General features: G+C 43.1%; 1 protein-coding gene across 1 annotated transcript; it reads right to left on the bottom strand.

Moving 5' to 3' along the window:
* Positions 1 to 970: 970 nt before the first annotated feature.
* On the bottom strand, positions 971 to 26,366 carry LOC119401295 (protein MEMO1). Its single transcript, XM_037667988.2, has 9 exons — positions 26,179 to 26,366; positions 24,037 to 24,121; positions 23,865 to 23,933; positions 20,173 to 20,285; positions 17,776 to 17,887; positions 10,291 to 10,427; positions 8,505 to 8,581; positions 7,645 to 7,749; positions 971 to 5,037 (listed from the first exon to the last, which is right to left on the bottom strand). Exons 1-9 carry the CDS (start codon positions 26,237 to 26,239, stop codon positions 4,900 to 4,902), a joined length of 897 nt encoding a protein of 298 aa, XP_037523916.1. The 5' UTR covers positions 26,240 to 26,366; the 3' UTR covers positions 971 to 4,899.

Below are 26,366 nucleotides of genomic sequence, written 5' to 3'. Positions count from 1 at the left end.
CACTCACACAGAGCACAATTAGAATTGATCAAGCACACAGAACTGGTAGAAAATTCTGCACCATTCCTTCATTTTTCTACACTCTTCGTGTCGTACAGGTCGTTCGAGCAGACAACCGCTTTTTTGGAATTGACAGCACACTTCGCACCCATACATACATTGAAAACAGAAATGCAAGCTTAGTGTAACTGTAAAACTGATGGTTATATCAGTGATGTAACAGGCTAAGATGCCTTCTAAATACAGAATATTTCTCCCCCCTCAAAAAAAAAAAAAAAAAGATAGGTTTATCCGTCACAGTGTGCCAATCACTTAAAGGAGTATTGACACATGTTTTCGAAGTTGCAGAATGTCTACCACACGCTTCTCACTTGAAAAATGATGACACTTAAAATAAAGGCAGCGACACCAAAGTTGGTCGATCCTAAACTTGGTCTCCGAATGCCAAGCCTGTCAACATTATTGTGACATCGTGACCCAAAGCAAGATTTCTTGATGTTGTGAAGCAGTAGTGGTAACTATGACGCTGCTACTCATAAAAAAATATAAACGAGAGTGCTGCATACGTTTTTTCTAGCTGCATATGCACGTGGCAGCTATCACAGGAACAGAACAAGCCGCTACGATAATGTCATGACACATCCACCTTTTGTATGCCGCAAGCGAAAATTGCTGGCAGATATATGTATGTGTTACAGTAAAAACACTCCAGCACTTGCCAGTATTTTTCCCAATTTTTGAAGTGTCTGGACTTTACCTTAATGCAAGATCAAAAAGAAAGCAAGTAGAAAATACTTCGTCAGTTCTTTTTTAATCTAACCGTAGTCGACAAAATAAACTTTAACATCAGTTCTGAAACACACGCTGCGATACTAGTTGATACATGACAGTAAATAACTAAATTTTAGCAAGAAACAGAAAACCACAAAGTGTACTGTACACAGAGATGAACAAATACTTTTCTTTAAACTTGTTTTTTCCTTTATCAAGTGCTTCTCCACAATACAGGAAACAAAATATACATGTAATTTTTCACACAAGCACGACACGCTGACCATTCATTTGTTATCACCGGTTCATTGTTCCATATTTACGTTCAGTACAGTCAATGACAAATACTTCAGACACCTTCACAATACATTTGTTTAGATGCAGAAACCCTTCCCAATTCTAGTTTCCGGCTTTTTGCAGTTATTGCAGGTTCGAAATCGCATTATTCAAAGTCACTACCGCTGACCTGTTCATTACATCGCAGCCTGCTAACAGCACTCTCATGTGACAATTTGCTTGCAGCTGTAGCAGTCCCCAATATTCAGCTTCACCGCAATGCAGATGTGTTATGCGGTCAAGAATATGCAACATATCGCAGTGAAGCATAGCAAGAATAGAGGGGCCGCTGTCACAGGAAACAGCATGTTCTTTCTTGTTTCTTTTTTTAATATTTATATACATGTGTGCAACTGCTGTCGTCTGTCACAGTACAAGCATCAAGATGCCTATAGTCGGATAGAACAAAGGTGGATGCACACAGGCTTGGCCCAATGGGCGAGCACTCTCTACAGTGACGTCATAAGCCGGGTGGCCGGTGACCCCGCCTTCGAAGAACGATGCCAGCTGCAAGAGCGGGACTATTTCTTCAGTCGCGGGGGCCATCGGCTGCCACGCTTCAATCATTTGAGCGGGGCCTCTCCGGACTTAAGTTGTATCCGACTATAGAAAATGACCGGCCTTGAGAACTATTTCGGACACAGCTGTGGCGACACAAGCCTTTGAGGGCGCTAAAAAGGTATGCGTCAAATTTTCTATGTACACAATTTCTCAAACTACTTCACAGCTCCTAGGAAGTCTAAAAATTGGACACTAACCACTGCATTTATTTACCATTACGTGTTTGATATTATCAACAAATGAGGACATACACATCACCCATGGCCGCCAATATTGTTAGCTGACCATTTTCTGCTCACCATGGCCAGTTAGAGGGCAGCACACAAAGGGTACCATATATTCACTAATACTGCCAGCATAACATAACAAAGTCTACTCTCTGACTCCAACAATTAAGTTCCTCAACTGCAAAACCTATCATAAGCTGCATTTGCTTCCACATCATCTTCAGCGACAAATTATGACGGACCTTCAGTTAATGTGTCGAACTTGTACTATGTTCCAAGGTACATCCAATACCAGCAAAAGAAAATCAAGGTAGAACAATATTTAGTTGTACACCTTCTAGTGCATCTCATAATTAAAGTAATTAAGCCCCTATTTACTTCACAATCACCAGTGTACGTCTTTTACACAATCACAGCCTCAATGGCCCTGCAAACGTTAATTACTGGCTACAAGGAACGACAGAAAGAAGCATTCCTTCATGCTGCTGACAGAACGTGATGCATCTAAAAAAAACAAGAGAATGCCTTCAGCAAAGGGGTCAGGTACAGCAATACTCTGCCCACTAGAGTGCAATGGAGCCACATTATCTCAACAGCAAAATCAATTGAACCACAGCTCATGCTTTTTTTTGTACATGTCTTCATTTATGCATTGCTGGACAAAATCTTGTTCATAAGTCGTGCACCCGACTACATATGCTGCGACTGAAGTAAATATTCAGATGCAACATAATTTCTTGTTTATTGACTAGTGTTAAATTTAGAGGACATGCAATTGCTTTAAAGACAAGTGTATGACACCCGAAAAATACATCAACTTCACATAAGTTACCAATTTACGTTGGCATAAAACATTTGGGTGGTCAGCACAATTTTAGAGAAAACGGTAGACGTTTCCTTTCATGGCATCATATTTGTTCTCCCATGAAAAGAGTGCTGCACTTCTTGGTACAACTGCTTTGACAAGTAGCTAAAATTAATTCACACCACTGCTGCTCCTTGTGTAGGTGAGTGTGAGCATAGCAGTGAACAAAAATCATTCTGCTAAAATTGTCTAACAGCACCCCTGTAAGAAAGTTATTATGGGATCAGATTTCTCATGCAGAATAAAAATTCAGAAAGGTAACCACGCCCTGGCCAACCAACATCCATCATCATCATCATCAGACTACTTCATGTCCACTGCAGGACGAAGGCCTCTGCCAATGATCTCCAATTCACCCTATCCCGCACAAAGAGATCCTATTCTATCTCTGCAAACTTTTTAATTTCCCTACCCTGCTTAACTCGCTGCCGTCCTCAGCCGAGTTTCCCATCCCTCGGTAACCATTAGGTTGCTCTAACTGACCACTGGTTGTCTGCCCTACTGTGTCACTGCGCCACTGTGTCAGAATATCCATTGATTTTATGAGGTTAAACTGTACCTTCAATGGGTCCAATGCCTGCTATAAGCATATGACAGTGAGAAAAAGCATAAATATAGATTGCTTTATGTGATGACTACTATTTTACATGGAAAACCATACAAGCTTGTCTGTTGTGGTTCCGATGCAAACATTAACAAATGATAGGGTTTTACATCCAAAATCTACACATAGTCTGTAGAGTGAGGAGTCAGATTAATTTTGATAACAAAGGATTCTCTAGTGTGCAGCTAAATTTTATTGCTCTAGCATATAGTACGAAGCTGTGGCTCCGGATCCCACCAATGGAAAGGGTGCTTTTTCGTCCACTGTAATTCCTTTCAACTTAGGTCATAACCAAAACACTACAGTTAAAAACAACAAATAACGTCCCCTATGCTTTCCTAGGCTTAACTGTCTATTAGTTTCATTTGTTGCACTAGCATACTAGCACTGTGACCACTCCCCCCTCCCCCCCCCCTTCAATTCAAAGTGTGGCTGCCAAGGTAAATGACTGGTAAATGGACCTGCAATCTTGTGCTCCGCAGTAGAATGCTTTAACCAGATCATTAAATTTATTCATTAACATCTTTCGGTTCTCATTTTATCTTTCATTTTCATTTTTCACACTAGTGTGTACAAGCCTACGCTTGCATACTGTACAATGGGAATGGCGATCTCTCTTATCCACAGCAATAGCAGACTTCTGATACATCACACACGCTCTTTCCTATACTAGGTAATCTACCGGAACACCACACTGACCTTTGGCCTACAGTTGTGGTCACTAGCAAACCACAAATACCAAGCTTGCAGCTTTCAGCGCATCACATGTTGTGTTCAACAATGCGAGTGTGCAGCAATACTTTGCTTGAATGAACAACAAGAGATCGAGAAAGCAGTTACTGCCGCACATTCAGCACACTTAACATATAAATTTGTAATATCAGCTTGAGTAACTTATTACAGTCATCAAAGTGAACTGCTACATTCAAATTGCTGTTTCCACGCCACTCCAACTGCCGAAGTGAAAGAGTACACTCTAATCAATAGCAACCCCATTGCGAGTCAATTCAGCATAAAATAGCTTCAGTGCACACAAATTTCCAAGCCCGAAATTGCAACTGGAGTCAAAGTAGTATCACAGGTTTGGGCACACGGGGAGGTTCAGCATGGCTGATGTTCAATCGCTCTCACAATTAACCATAAATTGTTTGTCTTTTTTATTTCAAGCTGCTGAACCAGTGAGGCACTAACAATCACTGCCTGTCAAAGCTGTTGCCTCTGTACCATCATCAGCAATGAGAATAGTAATTATTTCGCTCAGAGCTGTTTCAAATGAGACAAAATAACTAGTGTTCATTCAAGAAAGGTTTCACTGTGGTGATGTGGATATGACATGTTCAAATCACTCCTTCTCACAGGCCATCCACTCACACTGCGTGATTGCTCAGATATAAAAAAGTGAACAACACCCACCACACTAATCACGCATCCAAAATCCATCGTTAAATGAAAGATATTGTGGAAACCAACAGAAAAACAAACTGGTGAGTATAAGCGCGTGCACAAAGAAACAGAAAAACTTTGGCATTCAAATATCACTCGAGGCGGAGAGCCGCTGAAGCGTAGCTGACGGAAGAGTCGCTCATGCTCATACACTGACTGGACTGGGCATACTTCAGGAACTTGAGCGCCATCCTGTGGCCATTTCCAGAATTCTGGAGTGTGTCCACAGCCTGCAAAGACAGCAGTGTTAAAGGGGCGCTGCAACACTTTTCCAAGTAATGATCAAATGACTTCATTAAATGAGCTCATTGCCTCACGAATCGACTGCCGCATGCTTTAAATGCTCTCTCTCTCTCCTTTCATACCAGCGAGTGCGTTACACAGGGGTGATGTGCTACACAAGCGTGCTGAAAGCTACACAAGGGGGCAAGAAGCTATGTCCATTAGTCAGCACGCGTCATGATCTTGAGCAGTTTCTTTCCTCTTTTTTTTCTTTGGATGCGCGGCTTTCAGTTTGGCCAAGAGCGCGCACATGGGCACGTGGCAGCCTCTCGCAGAATCCGCGGTAACTATGCAGCTCACAATGCTCAAATGAGCCAATGGCTGTGGGTTTTGTACTTATGACGCTGTCGTTTTATTTGGTTGGTGCCGTCACCGTCACGTCCCGTATATGTATATGTATGTATATGTATGTATGTGTATATATATATATATATATATATATATATATATATATATATATATATATATATATATATATATATATATATGTATAAAAGCCACAAAATAATTCATAAGAAAAATTTCTTGAAGCACGAGACCAGGGATTGAGACCTGCGATCCCTTGCTCCGCAGCGCGCGGCGTTTAACGACTCGGCCACGGAGCATGCGTCCTCCAGCACACTAATGGTGAGCTATTTATATACACCATTTAGCGCTGACGGTACGCAGAGCTCGGAAGCGCTTCAGCGTGTTCTCTTTATCACCAATCACCAGCGAGATGGCGCGAAGGGCAACGTGGCCGTCCCGCTCATTGCTAGGGTGCTTGACGCACGTTTTATTCGAGGTGCACGCATCGAAGCACACTAGCTTGTTGCGATGTGCACGCGCCTTCTACCTCTACCGCCTGTACATTGCCCTACAGGGCGCGGTCACCCGAGCGCGTGCACTTATCTCGTGATGGGGGCGATTTGTATCTCTTATGCTTTCACCGCAATGTTTGCGTTGAAGTTAGAGAGTGCATGAAGGTCACTTCGCTCACTGCAGAGGCCACGTTTGCGAAAGGAGCATGCTGCTCAAACACAAAGATGTAACAACTGTGACAGTTGTTAGTTCGCGCTCGTCCTTTGTATACCTGTGCGTTCATTTCGTGCGTCCTTTGTGTTTGAGCAGCACGCTTTAAGTGTCAAGCTGTGACAATTGTTAGTTCGCGCTCGTTCTATGTGTGTTCCTTTTGTGCGTCCTTCGTGCTTGAGCAGCACGCTGCAAGTTTCAAGCTGCTGGCCGTTCTTTATGTGACATTCCAATTTGTTGCTATCGCTCTCATTGCTTCGTCCTTGTGGCGAAACTATGACTTTTTGGATTCTGGCATCATCTGTCGAGATAAGAGCGAAGGAAATGAGATGATTTTCAAGGGCTCGTTTTATCTTTGTTAGACACAATATTAAGGAGAACGAACAGACAATAACGCCAAGGAAAGTACAGGGGGTGTCATCTGTAGTATTTAGAATATAAATGTGAAGAAAGTAAAGTGGACGAAAAGATGACTTGCCGCCGGCAGGGACCGAACCTGCGACCTTCGAATAACGCGTCCCGATGCTCTACCACTGAGCTACGGCGGCGGTCATCCTCCCGTCCACTTTGTGGGGTATATATGTTGATTTAAACCTAGGAGTGTTGGTCAGCGCCAATCGCAGCCATGGCGGCGAGTGTGGAACACTCTTTCTTTGCCTATTGGCGTCACGTAGCGCGTGATCTTTTTACGAGCTGGCATTCACGTAGCGCGTGATCTTTTTACGAGCGAGCAATTTCTAGCTGACTTTAAGAATCAATTGTAAATTACAGGCCGCATGCTCACACGTTCGCAGGAGCCTCGAACACCAATCAGCAGCGTTTGCTGACCATGCTCAAAAAGTCTTGCATAGTCCCTTTAAAGCAATCATTCTTACCATCCCTACTTTGCACAACCACAGCATTGTCAGACTTCTGAAGACAAAAGTCTCGCTAGGCCTACTCCACCCTTATTCTGCAACATGATACAATCTCAGATTTATGACTAAATATACGCACCTGCCAAGACATGCTCCCACAGACACACCCTCAAGCAAGAGAAGAATATTCAAAGAAGAATATTCAAAGAAGAATATTCAGAGTAGGCTTAGTGCAATCCACTAACACTTCACACGCACAAACAACCAGCATGTGCACCTGGGGTTGCCTCGTTACACTCACATGATGGCTTGCCATGCCGACTGTTCTCGGTATTACATGCCAGTTTAAAGCTCCATAACAAAACTGCACAAGGGTAGACCAGGACAACGGTCAGAAACGGCAATTATGCGTACTGCACATTAACTCACATTGACTGATAGAGGACACCTTCCTTCTAGGAAAAGGTGAACAGACCTCAGGCTATAAGCTATCAATTAATCTGACAGTAATCTTAAGGTGCTGCATCGCAGTGTTAAATTGAAGCCAATATGTCGACAAGTCTAAGTGTTGGCTGCAGCAATGCAGCTTTTCATCACTTCAAGCCTTCACACTGCCCTGATCTTGTTTAAAACTGAGATGTGAAGTTGAGCTCCTTTAGAGATGCTGGGGTTTTCATGCAAGCTTACATTAAGCAGGACCCCAATGGGATGGCGGCCGCAGATGGTGTTTCCATACTTCTTGAGGTACGCGGTGAACGCAGTCGGAGAAAGCTCCTCGATTATGCTCATCCCCTAGGAATGCAAGAAATAAACGAGCACACAGCTTGAAGATATGCACCCTTGATGGTAGTGTACTTCCACAGCTGAGCGTTCACATGGCACATAAAACAACATGCTCATATCGAAAAAAATTACATGAACACTCCAGTCAACAACAAACACCCTGCTATAAAGGTGTCCTGAATCTAATGCAAGCACAATTTTCATGGTTTTAACATAAGCAAGCCATATGCACTGGAATTTAGTACACACCCAGTTTTTATTACTAGAACAAAGCAGCATGTCACAAGATTTTTGCAACAAGAGAAGAAAAATTACGTCTGGATATACTGTCAGAAAATAAATTTATTAGCACTTAAATGACCATCGTCATCATCATCATTATCACTGTCAGGCAGCACTTCGTCAGTGCGAACTTCTACTGTACCATCCTCCATGATGACCACTGCATTTTAAATTCTTAATTTCTTGAATGACCTCCACACAAAAGTTCTGAATGCGATGGTGGCCCATGTCTTGACCAACCTCTTCACCAGCTCAAACAGCAAAACACTTATGCAAGAAGTTTTTGAATATGAATATTTCATGGACTAAAACGTATGTTAACTTTTTATAGTTTATTAGTGCTTCTTAGGCTTCTTCTAGCTCATAACATTCATCACACCGCTTTTCTGCGCTTCTTTTTGGTCTGCAGTTGCCAAGCGATTATTTGGACGCATCACTGCGAGCAGAACAAAAGACAAGCAAATTATAATACAAGCACTTACCTGTTTGTCCAGCTTTTCAATGGACTGATGGATGTTGCCCCAGGACTTGTCGTAGAACTGATAGTGAAACCTAGCCCCTGCAAGCCATGCGAGAAAAGTAAGAAAAACAAGGCAACAGGAGCCCTGCAACAACATGCACCATACCACCCATTTCTGTGCAGTTTCTAAATAGCAGCATATGCAGTGAAACAATACAAATGGCATTACGCTGCAAAAAGCTACTTCAGTAGCATAACCAGTACAAAGCTACAATGTTGCGTAAGCAGTACAAACAACATCATCACCATAAAATTTCAGCTATCATAAATAAAGTAATTAGACACCGTTAAATTCTCTTGCGTTCCACAAAAACAACCTCACCTCAAGTAGCAAGCCAAGGTTCTAAAAAGAAGTCCAGACGTAACAAAGGACAGTGCTAGCAACAACATTTTATGCCTTCTGAATATCATTTTACACTGCATATTCACTTATGATAACTGCTAACAGCCATTCCTGTCTATGTTGCAGTGTATCGTTTCTTTCAGCGAGTAGTAACAGGTCAAAGCATATGCGTACTACAGCTCAGCCCAGCCTCTCTTCTTTTCTGGAAATAAACCTTTGTCACTCGCTCTCTTTCTAGAATAAAAGCAGAGCACAGTTTGATGGCTTCACATTTGTGCACCAGTGCCCATTCTAAATCTTTCAAGGGCAGGGGCGTAGGCAGAGCTTTTTTTTTTGGGGGGGGGGGGTCCTCCTTGATCTGGAGTGGGGGCCATGCAGGCAGATGTGGTCTAGTGTCATTTTGGGCTCTGTATGCCATGGCAAAAAAAAATTTCACGGGGAGGGGGGGCATTTTATTTTTTCCACAACCTCGATGCAATTGTAATCTTTTGATAAATATCAGCTAATTACTGGAAGCTAATTTTTACCTTCCAAGTTTGAAAATTATTTCTAATCAAGGAAATAGCTGTTCTGACATCTAATTTGCTTCAGCCTATGGGTTGGACCTTTTAGAAGCACATAGTACTGAAAAGTAACCTTTTGCATTGCAAGTTACCATAACGACCCGTAAAAAATTACCTACTTAAAACGTAGAAGTTTGTCATTACTTCCTTTCTAAATGAGATATCTAAAATCAGTTTGCAGATTTTAAATTGACATTCAATGATACACATGCATGCCAATTTTCATTAAGGTAGGATAATAAAGGACTTTTCCAAGACTGTCAGATAAAAAGGCCCGCTCCCAAAGACCATTGCTACGTTACTGCGCACCGCTTAGAGGATGAGGAATGAACAGCACAGACACGAGCGCAAACTTTCAACTGTATTTATTGGGTGAACAAACAATGCTTTTATATACATTGCATGTATGATGTATCTTGAATCGCTTCTTGACATACACATCTCTAATCATGGACACAACACCACACATACCCGTGTGGTCACTATAACATCGAAGCCTTTCACACATTTAAATAAACAACAAAATGAAGGAGGAATGGTATAATACTGAAAGCCACCCATTCCAAAGAAATGCACCTATCGCCTAGCTCTACATGATGAATTTCGATATGTAATTTCTTTCTGCGTCAGTTACAGAGAAGCCACGCTGACGCAGTCTTTCCCCAGGAAAATAATATCGGACACCTCAATGATTTCAGGCCTCGTCCGATTATTGTGCGCGGCCACTACCTTGCTTTCTGTCCTCTATGCGGTGTGCAATAACCTAGCAAGGAATAGATACCAACTACCCCAAACAATTAACCTCCCAGAGGCCATTTAGGAAGAAGATAGGGATGACCAACCCCAGTGGCAGAAGTCTGAGGATATGACGAAAAGGTTGTCCGCATCAGCAAGGTACTTGCTCAGCAGTCGGCCGTAAAAAGCCTCGTTTTCGGGACTCAGCGATCCCACAATGATGGGCACAATGGTGAACTCCTGGCTGGTTTCACAGAAAAAAAATACAAACAACCAAAACACTCAACATATCAGCAGAACAACTAACACAGTCTCATCATAAGCCACAGCCAAGAAAAAAAGCTGATTAAAAAAACCACATCCAGATAAAAAAAACCTTCATTACTCTATCTGATATTCGTTAAAGGGACACTAAAGTGAAATAATAAATTAGTGTAGACTGATAAATTGTACTCTAAAAACTACAGTGTCAATAATTTCGCGATCATAAGTTTAATTATAGAGGTGAAAATCGAGGTTAATGTTTCTAAATTTCGCGTCAAAATGTCCAGGCATGATGTCACAGATTTCAAAGTGTATTTGTTGTATTTTGGAGACATTGGCTCAACTTGGTATTCTAAGTCTATAGAACCCTCAGAGGTCAATGTACTTCATTTTCATCGATCAGGAACCACATAGGAGACAGAAGACGCAGTCGAAATCTATGGCATCACTATGTTTGTTGCAGGAAAGCAGATGATTTTTCACAATATTAATGAGAACGAACAGACAATAACGCCAAGGAAAGTACAGGGGGTGTCATCTGTAGTATTTAGAATATAAATGTGAAGAAAGTAAAGTGGACGAAAAGATGACTTGCCGCCGGCAGGGACCGAACCTGCGACCTTCGAATAACGCGTCCGATGCTCTACCACTGAGCTACGGCGGCGGTCATCCTCCCGTCCACTTTCTGGGGTATATATGTTGATTTAAACCTAGGAGTGTTAGTCAGCGCCAATCGCAGCCATGGCGGCGAGTGTGGAACACTCTTCTTTTTGCCTGTTGGCGTCACGTAGCACGTGATCTTTTTACGAGTTGGCAGCTGACCAATAATCCCTCGCATACTACCTGAAGGCATTAAGTCTGCCAGGACGAGACCCTCGCTATGAATGAAGGAAAGCAGATGATTTTTCAAGGGCTCGTTTATCTTTTGTTAGACACAATATTAATGAGAACGAACAGACAATAACGCCAAGGAAAGTACAGGGGGTGTCATCTGTAGTATTTAGAATATAATGTGAAGAAGTAAAGTGGACGAAAAGATGACTTGCCGCCGGCAGGGACCGAACCTGCGACCTTCGAATAACGCGTCCGATGCTCTACCACTGAGCTACGGCGGCGGTCATCCTCCGTCCACTTTCTGGGGTATATATGTTGATTTAAACCTAGGAGTGTTAGTCAGCGCCAATCGCAGCCATGGCGGCGAGTGTGGAACACTCTTCTTTTGCCTGTTGGCGTCACGTAGCACGTGATCTTTTTACGAGTTGGCAGCTGACCAATAATCCCTCGCATACTACCTGAAGGCATTAAGTCTGCCAGGACGAGACCCTCGCTATGAATGAAGGAAAGCAGATGATTTTTCAAGGGCTCGTTTATCTTTTGTTAGACACAATATTAATGAGAACGAACAGACAATAACGCCAAGGAAAGTACAGGGGGTGTCATCTGTAGTATTTAGAATATAAATGTGAAGAAAGTAAAGTGGACGAAAAGATGACTTGCCGCCGGCAGGGACCGAACCTGCGACCTTCGAATAACGCGTCCGATGCTCTACCACTGAGCTACGGCGGCGGTCATCCTCCCGTCCACTTTCTGGGGTATATATGTTGATTTAAACCTAGGAGTGTTAGTCAGCGCCAATCGCAGCCATGGCGGCGAGTGTGGAACACTCTTCTTTTTGCCTGTTGGCGTCACGTAGCACGTGATCTTTTTACGAGTTGGCAGCTGACCAATAATCCCTCGCATACTACCTGAAGGCATTAAGTCTGCCAGGACGAGACCCTCGCTATGAATGAAGGAAAGCAGATGATTTTTCAAGGGCTCGTTTATCTTTTGTTAGACACAATATTAATGAGAACGAACAGACAATAACGCCAAGGAAAGTACAGGGGGTGTCATCTGTAGTATTTAGAATATAAATGTGAAGAAAGTAAAGTGGACGAAAAGATGACTTGCCGCCGGCAGGGACCGAACCTGCGACCTTCGAATAACGCGTCCGATGCTCTACCACTGAGCTACGGCGGCGGTCATCCTCCCGTCCACTTTCTGGGGTATATATGTTGATTTAAACCTAGGAGTGTTAGTCAGCGCCAATCGCAGCCATGGCGGCGAGTGTGGAACACTCTTCTTTTTGCCTGTTGGCGTCACGTAGCACGTGATCTTTTTACGAGTTGGCAGCTGACCAATAATCCCTCGCATACTACCTGAAGGCATTAAGTCTGCCAGGACGAGACCCTCGCTATGAATGAAGGAAAGCAGATGATTTTTCAAGGGCTCGTTTATCTTTTGTTAGACACAATATTAATGAGAACGAACAGACAATAACGCCAAGGAAAGTACAGGGGGTGTCATCTGTAGTATTTAGAATATAAATGTGAAGAAAGTAAAGTGGACGAAAAGATGACTTGCCGCCGGCAGGGACCGAACCTGCGACCTTCGAATAACGCGTCCGATGCTCTACCACTGAGCTACGGCGGCGGTCATCCTCCCGTCCACTTTCTGGGGTATATATGTTGATTTAAACCTAGGAGTGTTAGTCAGCGCCAATCGCAGCCATGGCGGCGAGTGTGGAACACTCTTCTTTTTGCCTGTTGGCGTCACGTAGCACGTGATCTTTTTACGAGTTGGCAGCTGACCAATAATCCCTCGCATACTACCTGAAGGCATTAAGTCTGCCAGGACGAGACCCTCGCTATGAATGAAGGAAAGCAGATGATTTTTCAAGGGCTCGTTTATCTTTTGTTAGACACAATATTAATGAGAACGAACAGACAATAACGCCAAGGAAAGTACAGGGGGTGTCATCTGTAGTATTTAGAATATAAATGTGAAGAAAGTAAAGTGGACGAAAAAATGACTTGCCGCCGGCAGGGACCGAACCTGCGACCTTCGAATAACGCGTCCGATGCTCTACCACTGAGCTACGGCGGCGGTCATCCTCCCGTCCACTTTCTGGGGTATATATGTTGATTTAAACCTAGGAGTGTTAGTCAGCGCCAATCGCAGCCATGGCGGCGAGTGTGGAACACTCTTCTTTTTGCCTGTTGGCGTCACGTAGCACGTGATCTTTTTACGAGTTGGCAGCTGACCAATAATCCCTCGCATACTACCTGAAGGCATTAAGTCTGCCAGGACGAGACCCTCGCTATGAATGAAGGAAAGCAGATGATTTTTCAAGGGCTCGTTTATCTTTTGTTAGACACAATATTAATGAGAACGAACAGACAATAACGCCAAGGAAAGTACAGGGGGTGTCATCTGTAGTATTTAGAATATAAATGTGAAGAAAGTAAAGTGGACGAAAAGATGACTTGCCGCCGGCAGGGACCGAACCTGCGACCTTCGAATAACGCGTCCGATGCTCTACCACTGAGCTACGGCGGCGGTCATCCTCCCGTCCACTTTCTGGGGTATATATGTTGATTTAAACCTAGGAGTGTTAGTCAGCGCCAATCGCAGCCATGGCGGCGAGTGTGGAACACTCTTCTTTTTGCCTGTTGGCGTCACGTAGCACGTGATCTTTTTACGAGTTGGCAGCTGACCAATAATCCCTCGCATACTACCTGAAGGCATTAAGTCTGCCAGGACGAGACCCTCGCTATGAATGAAGGAAAGGTCGCAGGTTCGGTCCCTGCCGGCGGCAAGTCATCTTTTCGTCCACTTTACTTTCTTCACATTTATATTCTAAATACTACAGATGACACCCCCTGTACTTTCCTTGGCGTTATTGTCTGTTCGTTCTCATTAATATTGTGTCTAACAAAAGATAAACGAGCCCTTGAAAAATCATCGCTTTCCTTCATTCATAGCGAGGGTCTCGTCCTGGCAGACTTAATGCCTTCAGGTAGTATGCGAGGGATTATTGGTCAGCTGCCAACTCGTAAAAAGATCACGTGCTACGTGACGCCAACAGGCAAAAAGAAGAGTGTTCCACACTCGCCGCCATGGCTGCGATTGGCGCTGACTAACACTCCTAGGTTTAAATCAACATATATACCCCAGAAAGTGGACGGGAGGATGACCGCCGCCGTAGCTCAGTGGTAGAGCATCGGACGCGTTATTCGAAGGTCGCAGGTTCGGTCCCTGCCGGCGGCAAGTCATCTTTTCGTCCACTTTACTTTCTTCACATTTATATTCTAAATACTACAGATGACACCCCCTGTACTTTCCTTGGCGTTATTGTCTGTTCGTTCTCATTAATATTGTGTCTAACAAAAGATAAACGAGCCCTTGAAAAATCATCTGCTTTCCTTCATTCATAGCGAGGGTCTCGTCCTGGCAGACTTAATGCCTTCAGGTAGTATGCGAGGGATTATTGGTCAGCTGCCAACTCGTAAAAAGATCACGTGCTACGTGACGCCAACAGGCAAAAAGAAGAGTGTTCCACACTCGCCGCCATGGCTGCGATTGGCGCTGACTAACACTCCTAGGTTTAAATCAACATATATACCCCAGAAAGTGGACGGGAGGATGACCGCCGCCGTAGCTCAGTGGTAGAGCATCGGAAGCGTTATTCGAAGGTCGCAGGTTCGGTCCCTGCCGGCGGCAAGTCATCTTTCGTCCACTTTACTTTCTTCACATTTATATTCTAAATACTACAGATGACACCCCCTGTACTTTCCTTGGCGTTATTGTCTGTTCGTTCTCATTAATATTGTGTCTAACAAAAGATAAACGAGCCCTTGAAAAATCATCTGCTTTCCTTCATTCATAGCGAGGGTCTCGTCCTGGCAGACTTAATGCCTTCAGGTAGTATGCGAGGGATTATTGGTCAGCTGCCAACTCGTAAAAAGATCACGTGCTACGTGACGCCAACAGGCAAAAAGAAGAGTGTTCCACACTCGCCGCCATGGCTGCGATTGGCGCTGACTAACACTCCTAGGTTTAAATCAACATATATACCCCAGAAAGTGGACGGGAGGATGACCGCCGCCGTAGCTCAGTGGTAGAGCATCGGACGCGTTATTCGAAGGTCGCAGGTTCGGTCCCTGCCGGCGGCAAGTCATCTTTTCGTCCACTTTACTTTCTTCACATTTATATTCTAAATACTACAGATGACACCCCCTGTACTTTCCTTGGCGTTATTGTCTGTTCGTTCTCATTAATATTGTGTCTAACAAAAGATAAACGAGCCCCTGAAAAATCATCTGCTTTCCTTCATTCATAGCGAGGGTCTCGTCCTGGCTGACTTAATGCCTTCAGGTAGTATGCGAGGGATTATTGGTCAGCTGCCAACTCGTAAAAAGATCACGTGCTACGTGACGCCAACAGGCAAAAAGAAGAGTGTTCCACACTCGCCGCCATGGCTGCGATTGGCGCTGACTAACACTCCTAGGTTTAAATCAACATATATACCCCACAAAGTGGACGGGAGGATGACCGCCGCCGTAGCTCAGTGGTAGAGCATCGGACGCGTTATTCGAAGGTCGCAGGTTCGGTCCCTGCCGGCGGCAAGTCATCTTTTCGTCCACTTTACTTTCTTCACATTTATATTCTAAATACTACAGATGACACCCCCTGTACTTTCCTTGGCGTTATTGTCTGTTCGTTCTCATTAATATTATGTTTGTTGCAGTAATTTCAAGGTGGCATCGCAACCCACAATTTCTTTTTGCGTGTTTTGTCGCTTATCAAGTGTTTGCTCACAACAAGCGTGGTGCTTATGGAACTGTGAAAGAGCATTTACTAATACGAGAAAAATCTTTTTCCTCTTTAGTGTCCCCTTTAAACGCACACGTGCTCGTACCAGCAAGAAAAAAGGAAAAAAAACTAGTTTTTGGATTACCTTGTTATATCTTATAATTTGTTACATCTGTGCGTGTTGCATCGAGGTTGTACTGCATAAAGAAAACTCCGCAGATTTCTTCGCTGTCACCTCGAATGCACTGATCGCATATACATCGGCCATACTTTCCAACGTTCCATCCCATCTTTCATTCTTTATTGGCTCTTTGTTGTTGCCTTTAATGTGACTTGCACGTAGAAGCTTGTAAAGCATGGTAAATTAAGGAAATAAATAAACGTGAAGCCACATCTCTGATGGCCATCCTTCATATAACTCAACCAAGCGGTAAAGTTTTCTTTACAGATATCTCTGCTGAAGTAAGCATCAGTACTTATGGTATTTTAAGGCATGAAGCTGTGTGGCATCATGGGAGCAGCAATATTCAAAATGTGAATACACATAGAAAGGACTCTGCCCACAATGTTCATAATATTTTGATTGCGAGAATACAAATTTTGAATGTACATGGTCTGGCCTCTTCAACATGCATTAACCGTACATTGCCTTGACTAAACTAACTGTACACAATCAAAAAATTGTACACAAATCTGTATGCAAGCTGTGGCATAGTGTGCAAGCATAATGTATTATTTCATTAGTTCTTAATTTTTCACAGATTTTTATTTTTTTTTCTATTTTGCCCTTATTCTGTAATTTTGTCAGTTTATTGATTTTTCATGACTTCCTTTGTTCTAAAGCCATGTTAGGACCCCAACATCATGCACTCCGAGAAGAACCCACGTTTTCTTGTGACAGATTTTCCAGAGAACCTGCCATATTACTAAAATCACATGCAAGGTTCACTTGCTTAAAATGTACTTGTGGGCTAGTTGGTTGGTCATATTTACGATAAATGGCAGCACGCACTGAGTTGGGACACGTACACGAAACACAGAAAAAGGACGACACAAGCGCTGAACTTCAACTGATTTTTATTGATGACACATTTGCTTAAATAGCATTTTTTTGCGCATGCGTGCTGCATATGGCTAGAGCGTAATCCTAAGACAATCTTAAGAGCAATAAAAACCCAGGAGCCGCAATCAAAACACAATGCAAGAGCGAAAGGATTCAAGATAGCAAAAAAACCTAAAAAAACAAAAACCCAGAAAAACCAAAACCACATCACATGTTAATACCTAAAAACCTCCTCTCTTTTGAAGATACAGCGACCGATGGGCAGCTAATGCAGAAATTTTCGAGAGGAGGAAAGACTGCATTAGCCATGCTCTAGCCATATGCAACACGCATGCACAAGAAAATGCTATTTAAGCAAATGTGGTCATCAATAAAGATCAGGTGAAGTTCAGCGCTTGTGTCGTCCTTTTTTTGTGTTTCGTGTACGTGTCCCAACTCGGTGTGCGCTGCCATTTATCGTAAAGGTTCACTTTTTTTTTGTTCATAGATTATACACTTTAAAAATCAGTGAAGGAAACAGTAAACAGTAGACAAAGACACCATCAGAATTCTGTACTGTAGTTCTAATACAGTTGTTACATCAAGGAAATTAGACCTGTCGTTAGATGATAATTAGTTTTAGCATACTCACTTTTCCATGACCTTCGCAATGTAAGGCAGGTGCATTTCTAGACTGTGCTCATTCTCGTCAACATGAATCGATACCTCTTCAAATGCACCCGTCTCGTAAAGTTCTTCATAAACTGCAAACGTGAATGTGCATAATTACAGGCAGGTCAACACAGCGTTGGAATTCACGAGCAGCGCACTGATGCAAGAACCACTGACATATCAAAACCACTGTACCACTGCTCACGATGCTCCCATTTCAATTATTCTGCTGCCATCACGGTTAAGTCCAGCATAAATTTTTTAAAGTAATGTTACATTACTGTTACTCATTAATGTTACAAAACAGAATACAGAGACTACAAACACGCAGAAAAATTAATCACCTTGTATTACTACACAATACTCTTGCTGAGAAAAATATGGCGTTACACTCTTTTGTATGTCGGCTCACTACAAGACGAACAAGAAACAGTCATGAATATTTGTTTGTGAAAATTTAAGCCAGAACAAATGCTTACAAGCACAAATTTTTTTCCCTTGAATGGTGAGAGTGTGGAATTCCCTTTCCATTGATGCATTTGAGTTGAATGATTTCATGGCTGCTTTGAAACCGTTTTTGTGAATTTTAGCGATGTGGAAGTGTGATTCCTGCTTTTTGTATGCATTATGGTTATTTTATGCAGCATTGTTTATGCATGTTTGTATTTTCCTTTTTTTGCTGTAATGCCCCTCTTGCTTGGCCTGCAGTATTACTAAATAAATAAATAAAATGATGGTCCCAAGGTTCAGCACTGAGCAGACATGTTTTTTAACTTGAATCTTCTCCGTGTCACTGTACATCCAGATAAATTGTTGGAGCATGGTTATGGGAGCATAGACTGTGTGGGAGCGCTGGTTAGTTGTAAGAGATACCATAGCGGAGTGCTCCGAACTAAACTGGACTACTTGGCATACTTCAATGTGCACCCAATGCATGGTACGTAAGCAGGCTTGCATCCCCCCCCCCTACAGAATGCGGCTGGCGCAGCTTGGAATTGAGCCCACAACCTCGTACTCAGCAGCATGTGACAGCCACTGTGGCAGATGGTGATGAGTATCAAAGGGCCACTGCAAACATTGAACTCCAGTGACAGCTTATGGAAACATTAAATATCTATAGTCGAGTACTACTTAAGAAGGCAGGAGAGGCCCCACCCACATCAACCAAGAACGGCAGCTGATTGCCTCCGCTACTCAAGAAACAGCCTTGCTAACATTCTCAACCACATGGTGTGCGCCCATCGGTGCAGGCCTGTGTGCATTCACATTTCAGGTGGAAATGCTGATGCCTTCTAATACCCCTGTCACACGGCAAATTTAATGTCATTTACAGCAAATGCCATTCATTTGCAATGTCATTTGTTTGATGTCACACGGGGGAAGTAATACCATTCGATGAAAATGACATTTTCTATCGAATGAGTTCACAAAGCACATTCGCATTTGATTTCGGACCGAATGGGTAGTCTGAACGCCAGGGACCTTTTAAGGAGATCGCTACTGACTTATGTATATGTAACTTTTGTAATTAGTAAATCACTTATTTTTTACAATCGAGACTATAACTGCTGGTTTGATGACGTAATAACATGCACTAATGTTTCTAAAGAAGCTACTCTCAACTATAGCGGCTGGACGCCGGCCATGTTTCATTTGTGCTCTGTTGTCATTGTTGCCTGCATCGCGGCGTTGATCATCCAATTGCATGTGTTTTGGGGATCAAGGTGGTGACTGCACAAAGTAACTGCCACCATCTCATTTCCACAGCCCACGCTCCATCATGTCGTCGGCCATGTTGATTTTTGATTGGCTCTTGGCTTGACTAGCAGCTTGACTTCGCTTGTGTTGCGCAGCTGTCGCAAATTGTGTAAAACGGCTGCGCCTGTACTGTTGTAGCAGTTTTTAGTGATAAAAAATTATTTTCAAAGATACACGCCTGTTACGTGCAAATTTTGATATATTTTTGTTTTTTCCTAAGTCACGGCTCAGGAGGCCTGGCTAAGCTCATGGTCACCATTTTAAAATGATATTAGTTTTCGTCGTGTGATAGTAGGCAACTAAAATGACATTAAGTTCACCTAATGCCATTCGTTGCAAATGACGTCAGATTTGCCGTGTGACAGGGGTATCCCTACTATAGCTGCAAGGCCACCTGTGTTATGAACAGTAGCTACATTTGCCCAAAGTATTCTTTTGATATTCTGGCAAAAAAGCATATCTGCCATGTGGCCTCTCTCATACCCTCACACACATGCACACACCTAAGGTGAGTAACAATTAAGGGGCAAGAAATGAGACATCACAAACCTCATTTGTCTTGCACCTATCAAACTCGCGTTTGCCAATGAAACAACTAGCTCGCATGCAACGTACGCACCTTCCTGGTTTATGGTGAGATCGTACAATGGTGTTCTGTAGGATTTGGCTGGGGAAAGACCACATCCCCCGATGCGGGCATGGTGGGAAGGTCCCAGGATGAAGACACGTCGCCTGCAGGTTGCAAACATTACCCTTCAGTGCAAAGCAATGCATGCATATGCATCAGAAGGTAGGTTATTTAATGGTAGCCATCATGCAGCAAGTATCAGCATTTTCAAGATACAACAAGCAAGCTGGGAGAGTATGAAATGGGCCCTACAATATCTTCACAACTGAGAAAAAAGCACATTTCAGCATCTTTCATAGGATAAACTCCAGCCAAGGAACCTAAAAGTTGGAATATGAAGAGAGCAATGTTTACACTTTCAATTCATTGTGAACATGTTTTCGTCTACATTCAATAGCAATTCCCTCCCAGGCACTTCCTTCTTTCTTCTTTATGCAGCACACTTATGGTAACCATTTAATGGATACTGACACGGCTATTTTATTATTATTTTATTTGCAACTATTCCCTTTCTCTGTGAAAGGGACACTAAAGTGAAACAATGAACCGGTTTAGATTGATAAAATCGTACTCTGAAAACACTAACGTCGCTAATTTCACCATCATAGGAATATTAATAGAGGAGAAAATCAAGGTTAAATTTTAATTTCTAAGTCTCATGCCGAAATTTCCGCACGTGAGATCACGAATTTCAAAGTGAATTTTTCGTATTTTGGCAACATTGGCGCGACAAAATTCATTGAAACTTGGAATGTTATTTCTCTGGCCCTCTCAGACGACAATGTACTTAATTTTTAAAGACAAAAAACTACGTAGGCTGTAGTACACGCCAGGGGCGTAGCCAGAAATTTTTTTCGGGGGGGGTTCAACCATACTTTATGTATGTTCGTGCGTGCGTTTGTATGTGTGCGTGCCTATATACGCAAGGAAAACTGAAAAATTTTGGCGGGGTTTGAACCCCCCAACCCCCCCCTTGGCTACGCCCCTGGTACACGCCATCAAAATCTACGATGTCACGGCAATCGGTGCAGGAATTTCAAGCTGGTGTGGCCACCCATGTTTTCTTTTTTGCACGTTTTTTTGCTTACCAAGGATCTTCTTGCAGCAAGCGTGGCAATTTTGGTATTGTGAAAGAGTACTTTAATAATACGAGAAAAATAATTATTCTCTTTACTGTCTCTTCAAATGAAACTACAGGACCTCAAACCCACACAAAGAAATACTGCCAAGCCTCAGAGAGACGTGAATAATTTATATAGCTGTGTTTCTAATAGCAGTTTGCATTTTGAAACTGTATCATAATGCCATGACCCAGACAGGGATCGTGTGGGAGCAGCCCAAGTAGCATTGTGATATTCACTCTGGCTCACTCAATCAATGGCTACATCAGTCATCCCAAGTAAGAGCATAAAAGGTGATTAAGCGAGCCAGAGCGAGTATCCAAATGCTGCAACGAGCTGCTCCCACATGATCCCTATCTGGGTCACGATGTGACAGTACAGTGTAACCTCTGAAACCTAAAGTGGCTTTAGAAGCACAACTATATAAATTATTCAGAGCACTCCGAGGCCTGGCAATATTTTTTCTACGTGTTTGGGGTCCCTTCATTTAACATTGAAAAGGCATATTTTCAAGAAACGTCTCAGTACTCCTAAAAAGCTTCAATTTGAAGGAGTACTGACAAGCTTTCAATTTTCACTTCGCCTGTGTGTGTTTTTTTAAATAAAATCAGTTGACAGAGTCTACTCGTACTGCACTTTGTCTAGACAGAGGCAGACTAAGCTTTTGTCTATGGGTAGATGCCAATTTAGTCAAAAAATTCGGCAGATCCCACGTACCGTGGGAATCGATGTTATGCGAAGCATGCGCGGGAAAGTGACTATGGCGCAATTTTTCACATTGAGAAAAACGTGACTGAACGACGATAGAGAAATGTACAAATGGTATACACACAGACATATATGTTGAAAAATCGCACGTGTGTTATTAACCAGTTGTTTACAGTTGCGCAACGATGCCAACAGCTACATGGGAAGCTTATATGTAGTGCTTATAATCTTCAATATTGGATAGCATGGATTCGAACAGGACAAAGAAGGAACACAGATGCACAGGACAGGCGCTACGCGCAACTAAGCTATCTTAAGAAAAAATTCTCTAGATATATACACAGCCGAGTGGTATGCGCAGGCGCACTGCACGTACGTTACACTCACAGTTACAGTTGTTACAGTTGCGCTTCAGTTGATATGCTTATACTTGTCCCTTATGACGGACAACGCACGCACATTTCACGAACTCGTGTGCATGTGCGAAAGGGGTTTTTGACAGTTCTTGAACAAGGTCATCATCACCGTGATCAGTGAGCACCAGCAGCTGGACTGGACTTGTTATCGAATCCGTTCGTGATCGCGGCTACGAGGGGTCCAAGTGTAGTGAAGTGCAAGGTATAGTACAGCTGGTGGAAATCATGGATGCTTCTTACGAAGATGCCTCCTGTCCTGTACCTGGCAACGAGGTCTTGTGATGCCCTGTTCACATCCAAGCCGTCTTTCATGTAGTGTAAGAAGCAGGCGTTGTTGGGTTTTGATAAATCAATGTTCAAGTCCCCGTCAATGATGAGTGGCATGGTCCCCTCGGCAGAATTATTGTAGGAAGCACTGACCGTGATTTTTGTGCAATCCACGTAGTACACGTTGCGGACCACGTGAACGAGTGGATGGTAGTCGAGCGTCTTCCAGTGGTGTTTTGTCTTCAGCTCCCTCAATTTCGTTGCGTCCGCCGCGGTGGTGTAGCGGTTACGGTGCTCGGTTGATAAGCCGAAGGTCGCGGGTTCGATCCCGGCCGCGGTGGTTGCATTTCGATGGAGGCGGTATGATAAAGGCCCATGTGCTTTGCGATGTCAGTGCACGTTAAAGAACACTAATTAAACGCTGGTTAAAGTTGGTTATCACTTTCTTCGCGTGCCAATGTGTATGTTCGCGGTTTCTGTGTTGATTGAAACTCCGTATCACCTGTGGCACATACCCGCACAACATGAACTCTGGTATTCGGATATGTGCCACACGTGTCTGAGAGAAAGGGTTTCAAGACGTACGTGACAGGTATTTTGCGTTATTCATGTCATGACCAGTGAGCCGTGTTGTTCATGCATTGATCCTCTGCTAGGCCAATTTTGTTATATTACAACCTATGGAGGCGACCAGGAGTGCCCAGACGTAGGCGGCATATATATATATATATATATATATATATATATATATATATATATATATATATATATATATATATATATATATATATATATATATATATATATATATATATATATTATAAAGACGTTTATTAGCGGGCACTCGGCGACGATAAACGACTGCGACAGTCAAGGCGGGGTGCCGACTCTGAGCGCGAGGAGCGTGCTGTCTCAGAAGAGCGGAAGAGGACGACCCACTAGTAAGCGCTCGAGAGGGCGACCCATTAGAGGCTTCCAACGCTTCGCTACAATATATATATATATATATATATATATATATATATATATATATATATATATTTATACAGACAGACAGACAGACAGACAGACAGACAGACAGACAGATAGATAGATAGATAGATAGATAGATAGATAGAAACGGCCAAGGTGCCTGAGGTTCGCTAAGAAATGCTTCGCATTTGATACCCACACAGCAGTAGGGTCGACTTGCTTGTAGGCATGTGCGGCACAGGCACCACAGTACTGGTAGCCAGCATGCCTGCAACAAGGGACAACACATATGTTTACGTCACTGTTTTTCACTCAATGGGAGCTGAAATCTTCAATAAAATAGATTATATCGAACAGGACTCTGTACTTACGGTGCTATAATTGCCCTTGCTGGCCCAAATGTTGGTGGCCCCGCAGCCGAAAGCCAGTTTTCAAGCTGATACCTTAATTCTCGTGCTGAAAGACCAACAACAATGATCATCATCATCAGCCTCACTTATGTCCAATACAGGTCCAAGGACTGTCCCAACAATCTTCAATTAACCCTATTTTGTGCGTTCCACTCCATTTTATGCCTTCAAAAATTTTATCACTCTTTCTAACTCGCTGCCATCTTCCGCTGCATTTCCCATCTTTTGGGAAACATCTCATTCGTCTGACCACCAGTTGTCTGTCCTATGCAATGCATGGCCTTCGCAGGTTCCTTTTTTTGCTTAATTTCAACTAGATCTAGTTCATCACCTACCCCTGTTTGTTCTCCGATCTATTCTGCTGTTCTGTGATATGTTATGCCTGTCATTTTCCATTCCGTCGCACGTTGCACGGTTTTTAAACTCTTCTCAAGTTTCCTTGTTATTCACCAAGTTCTTGCCCCGTATGTTGGTTTACTGGCAAAATGCAATGGTCGTAGACTTTTTGCTTTTCGGACAGCGATGAGTTGATAAGTCGCGATTTGGAATGGCTGCCATATGCGCTCCAGCCCATCCTCATTTATTGGGTAAATTTCTTTTCCGAGTAGACTCCCCTGCTAGTGACTGGCCTTGATATACATACTCTCGTACAGATTCTAGGGGCTGGTCGCCAATCTTGAATTCTTGTTCACTCGCCAGGCTATTGAGAGATCAACTATTGAAAGATGAACAATAACAAAATAGTGACTCAGGAACACCAACAACAACACACATCTGTCACTGTAGAGTGTTTCACTTGTTTTTGCTTTTCGTCTCTTCTTTTTTTTTCTGCGGTTCTTAAATATTTGCAGACAGTGAGGACCAGCTAAACAAACTTAAATGCTGTACACAAAAATACTGTTTGTATGGGAAGTCAGTTTGCATAAATAAGGCTGAAACTTGAGCAACAGAACACACATATACCGCATATGCCTCATTATCATCATCCACTTATGCCCACTGCAGGACCTCTCCCAATGAGCTCCAATTTACCTTAGCTCTCCTTCAATTTTTAACCTGCAAACTTCCCGACTTTGTCATCGCCCATATCCCTTGGTATCCTTTCCGATGCTCTAATTGACCATCGGTTATCTGTCCTTTTCATGAAGTGACATGCACAGACCTATTTCTTTTTCTTAATATCTATTAGGATATTGGCTACCCCTGTTTGTTCTCTGATCCACTCTGCTGTCTTCACATCTCTTAGAGGTATGCTCATCATAAATACATACAAGCTAAAAAGGCTCACTCGTTTTTATTTCAGTAGCATCATTAACTAGAGAGGAGAAAACAAAAAGCGAGAGAGAAGTCATGATGAAATAGGGAGGTTAGCCAGGCAACATTTGGCTACCATGCGCTGGGAAAGGGGGCGAGGTGGAGAGAAGTTCGCACGTCGCACACGCACACGAAGCCGCGTTCATCTACCGGTTCGTCACAAGCGATCATACAGGAAGACATCTCATGGTCGAGTGCCAACGTTAAGGCCTGTCGGCGATAACGTTTAGTTGAAACGTCAAGAACGAGTACCAACGCTTCCCGCAATATATATCTTTTTTTCTTAGCACCTAATACTTGGCGAGAGTATGACCATAAAAGGCGTGCGCGAAACGCCCGTCAACGTTCTGTCACGTCTACATGAAACATGCTATGCCATAACATTGGCCTGTAAATAAAAACAGGCTGCAGCTATCCAATACACAGGATACGGTCCTTGCCGTGCGAAACCGAAACAGCAGACTAACCTTTCCTGACTTTGCTATTTTCCTCGCCAAATCATAATTGAGCTATGGCATTACGCGGAAGCTGTCAAACAGACGTCGCGAGGTGGTGCTAATTTTCCGAGCGGTAACCGTGACAGCGTTCCCGTTTTAAAACGCAGAATACAAGCGGCTTGCAAGGCGATCGAAATGGAAAGCGTTTTGCCAATGCTTAGGCCACTTACTCGTCCGATATATAATGAATGAATTGTCTTACTCAGCAAGAAATGCGCACTTAAGGAAACAAAAGCCTTTGTAGAAACAGCTGTGCCCGTTTAAAAGGCACGCGAGCACTAGTTTGTCTTACCCGAGTCGGTGTACCAACTACCAGCGTGCGACGCTTTTCTCACCAGGCGTTGAGATGACATTACAGTGCCAATTTTGGTAAACTGTGTTCCCTATAAATTAAAGTAGAGGGTAGTGGAAAAATGTCCCAATCGCGTACACCACAGATCCAAACAAAAACCAGCACGCTCGGCACAGACGCCCTCTCCT

The sequence above is a fragment of the Rhipicephalus sanguineus genome, chromosome 8 (genome assembly GCF_013339695.2).
Source record: "Rhipicephalus sanguineus isolate Rsan-2018 chromosome 8, BIME_Rsan_1.4, whole genome shotgun sequence".
Taxonomy (NCBI): Eukaryota; Metazoa; Arthropoda; class Arachnida; order Ixodida; family Ixodidae; genus Rhipicephalus; species Rhipicephalus sanguineus.
This window is presented reverse-complemented; position numbering and strand designations above follow the sequence as displayed.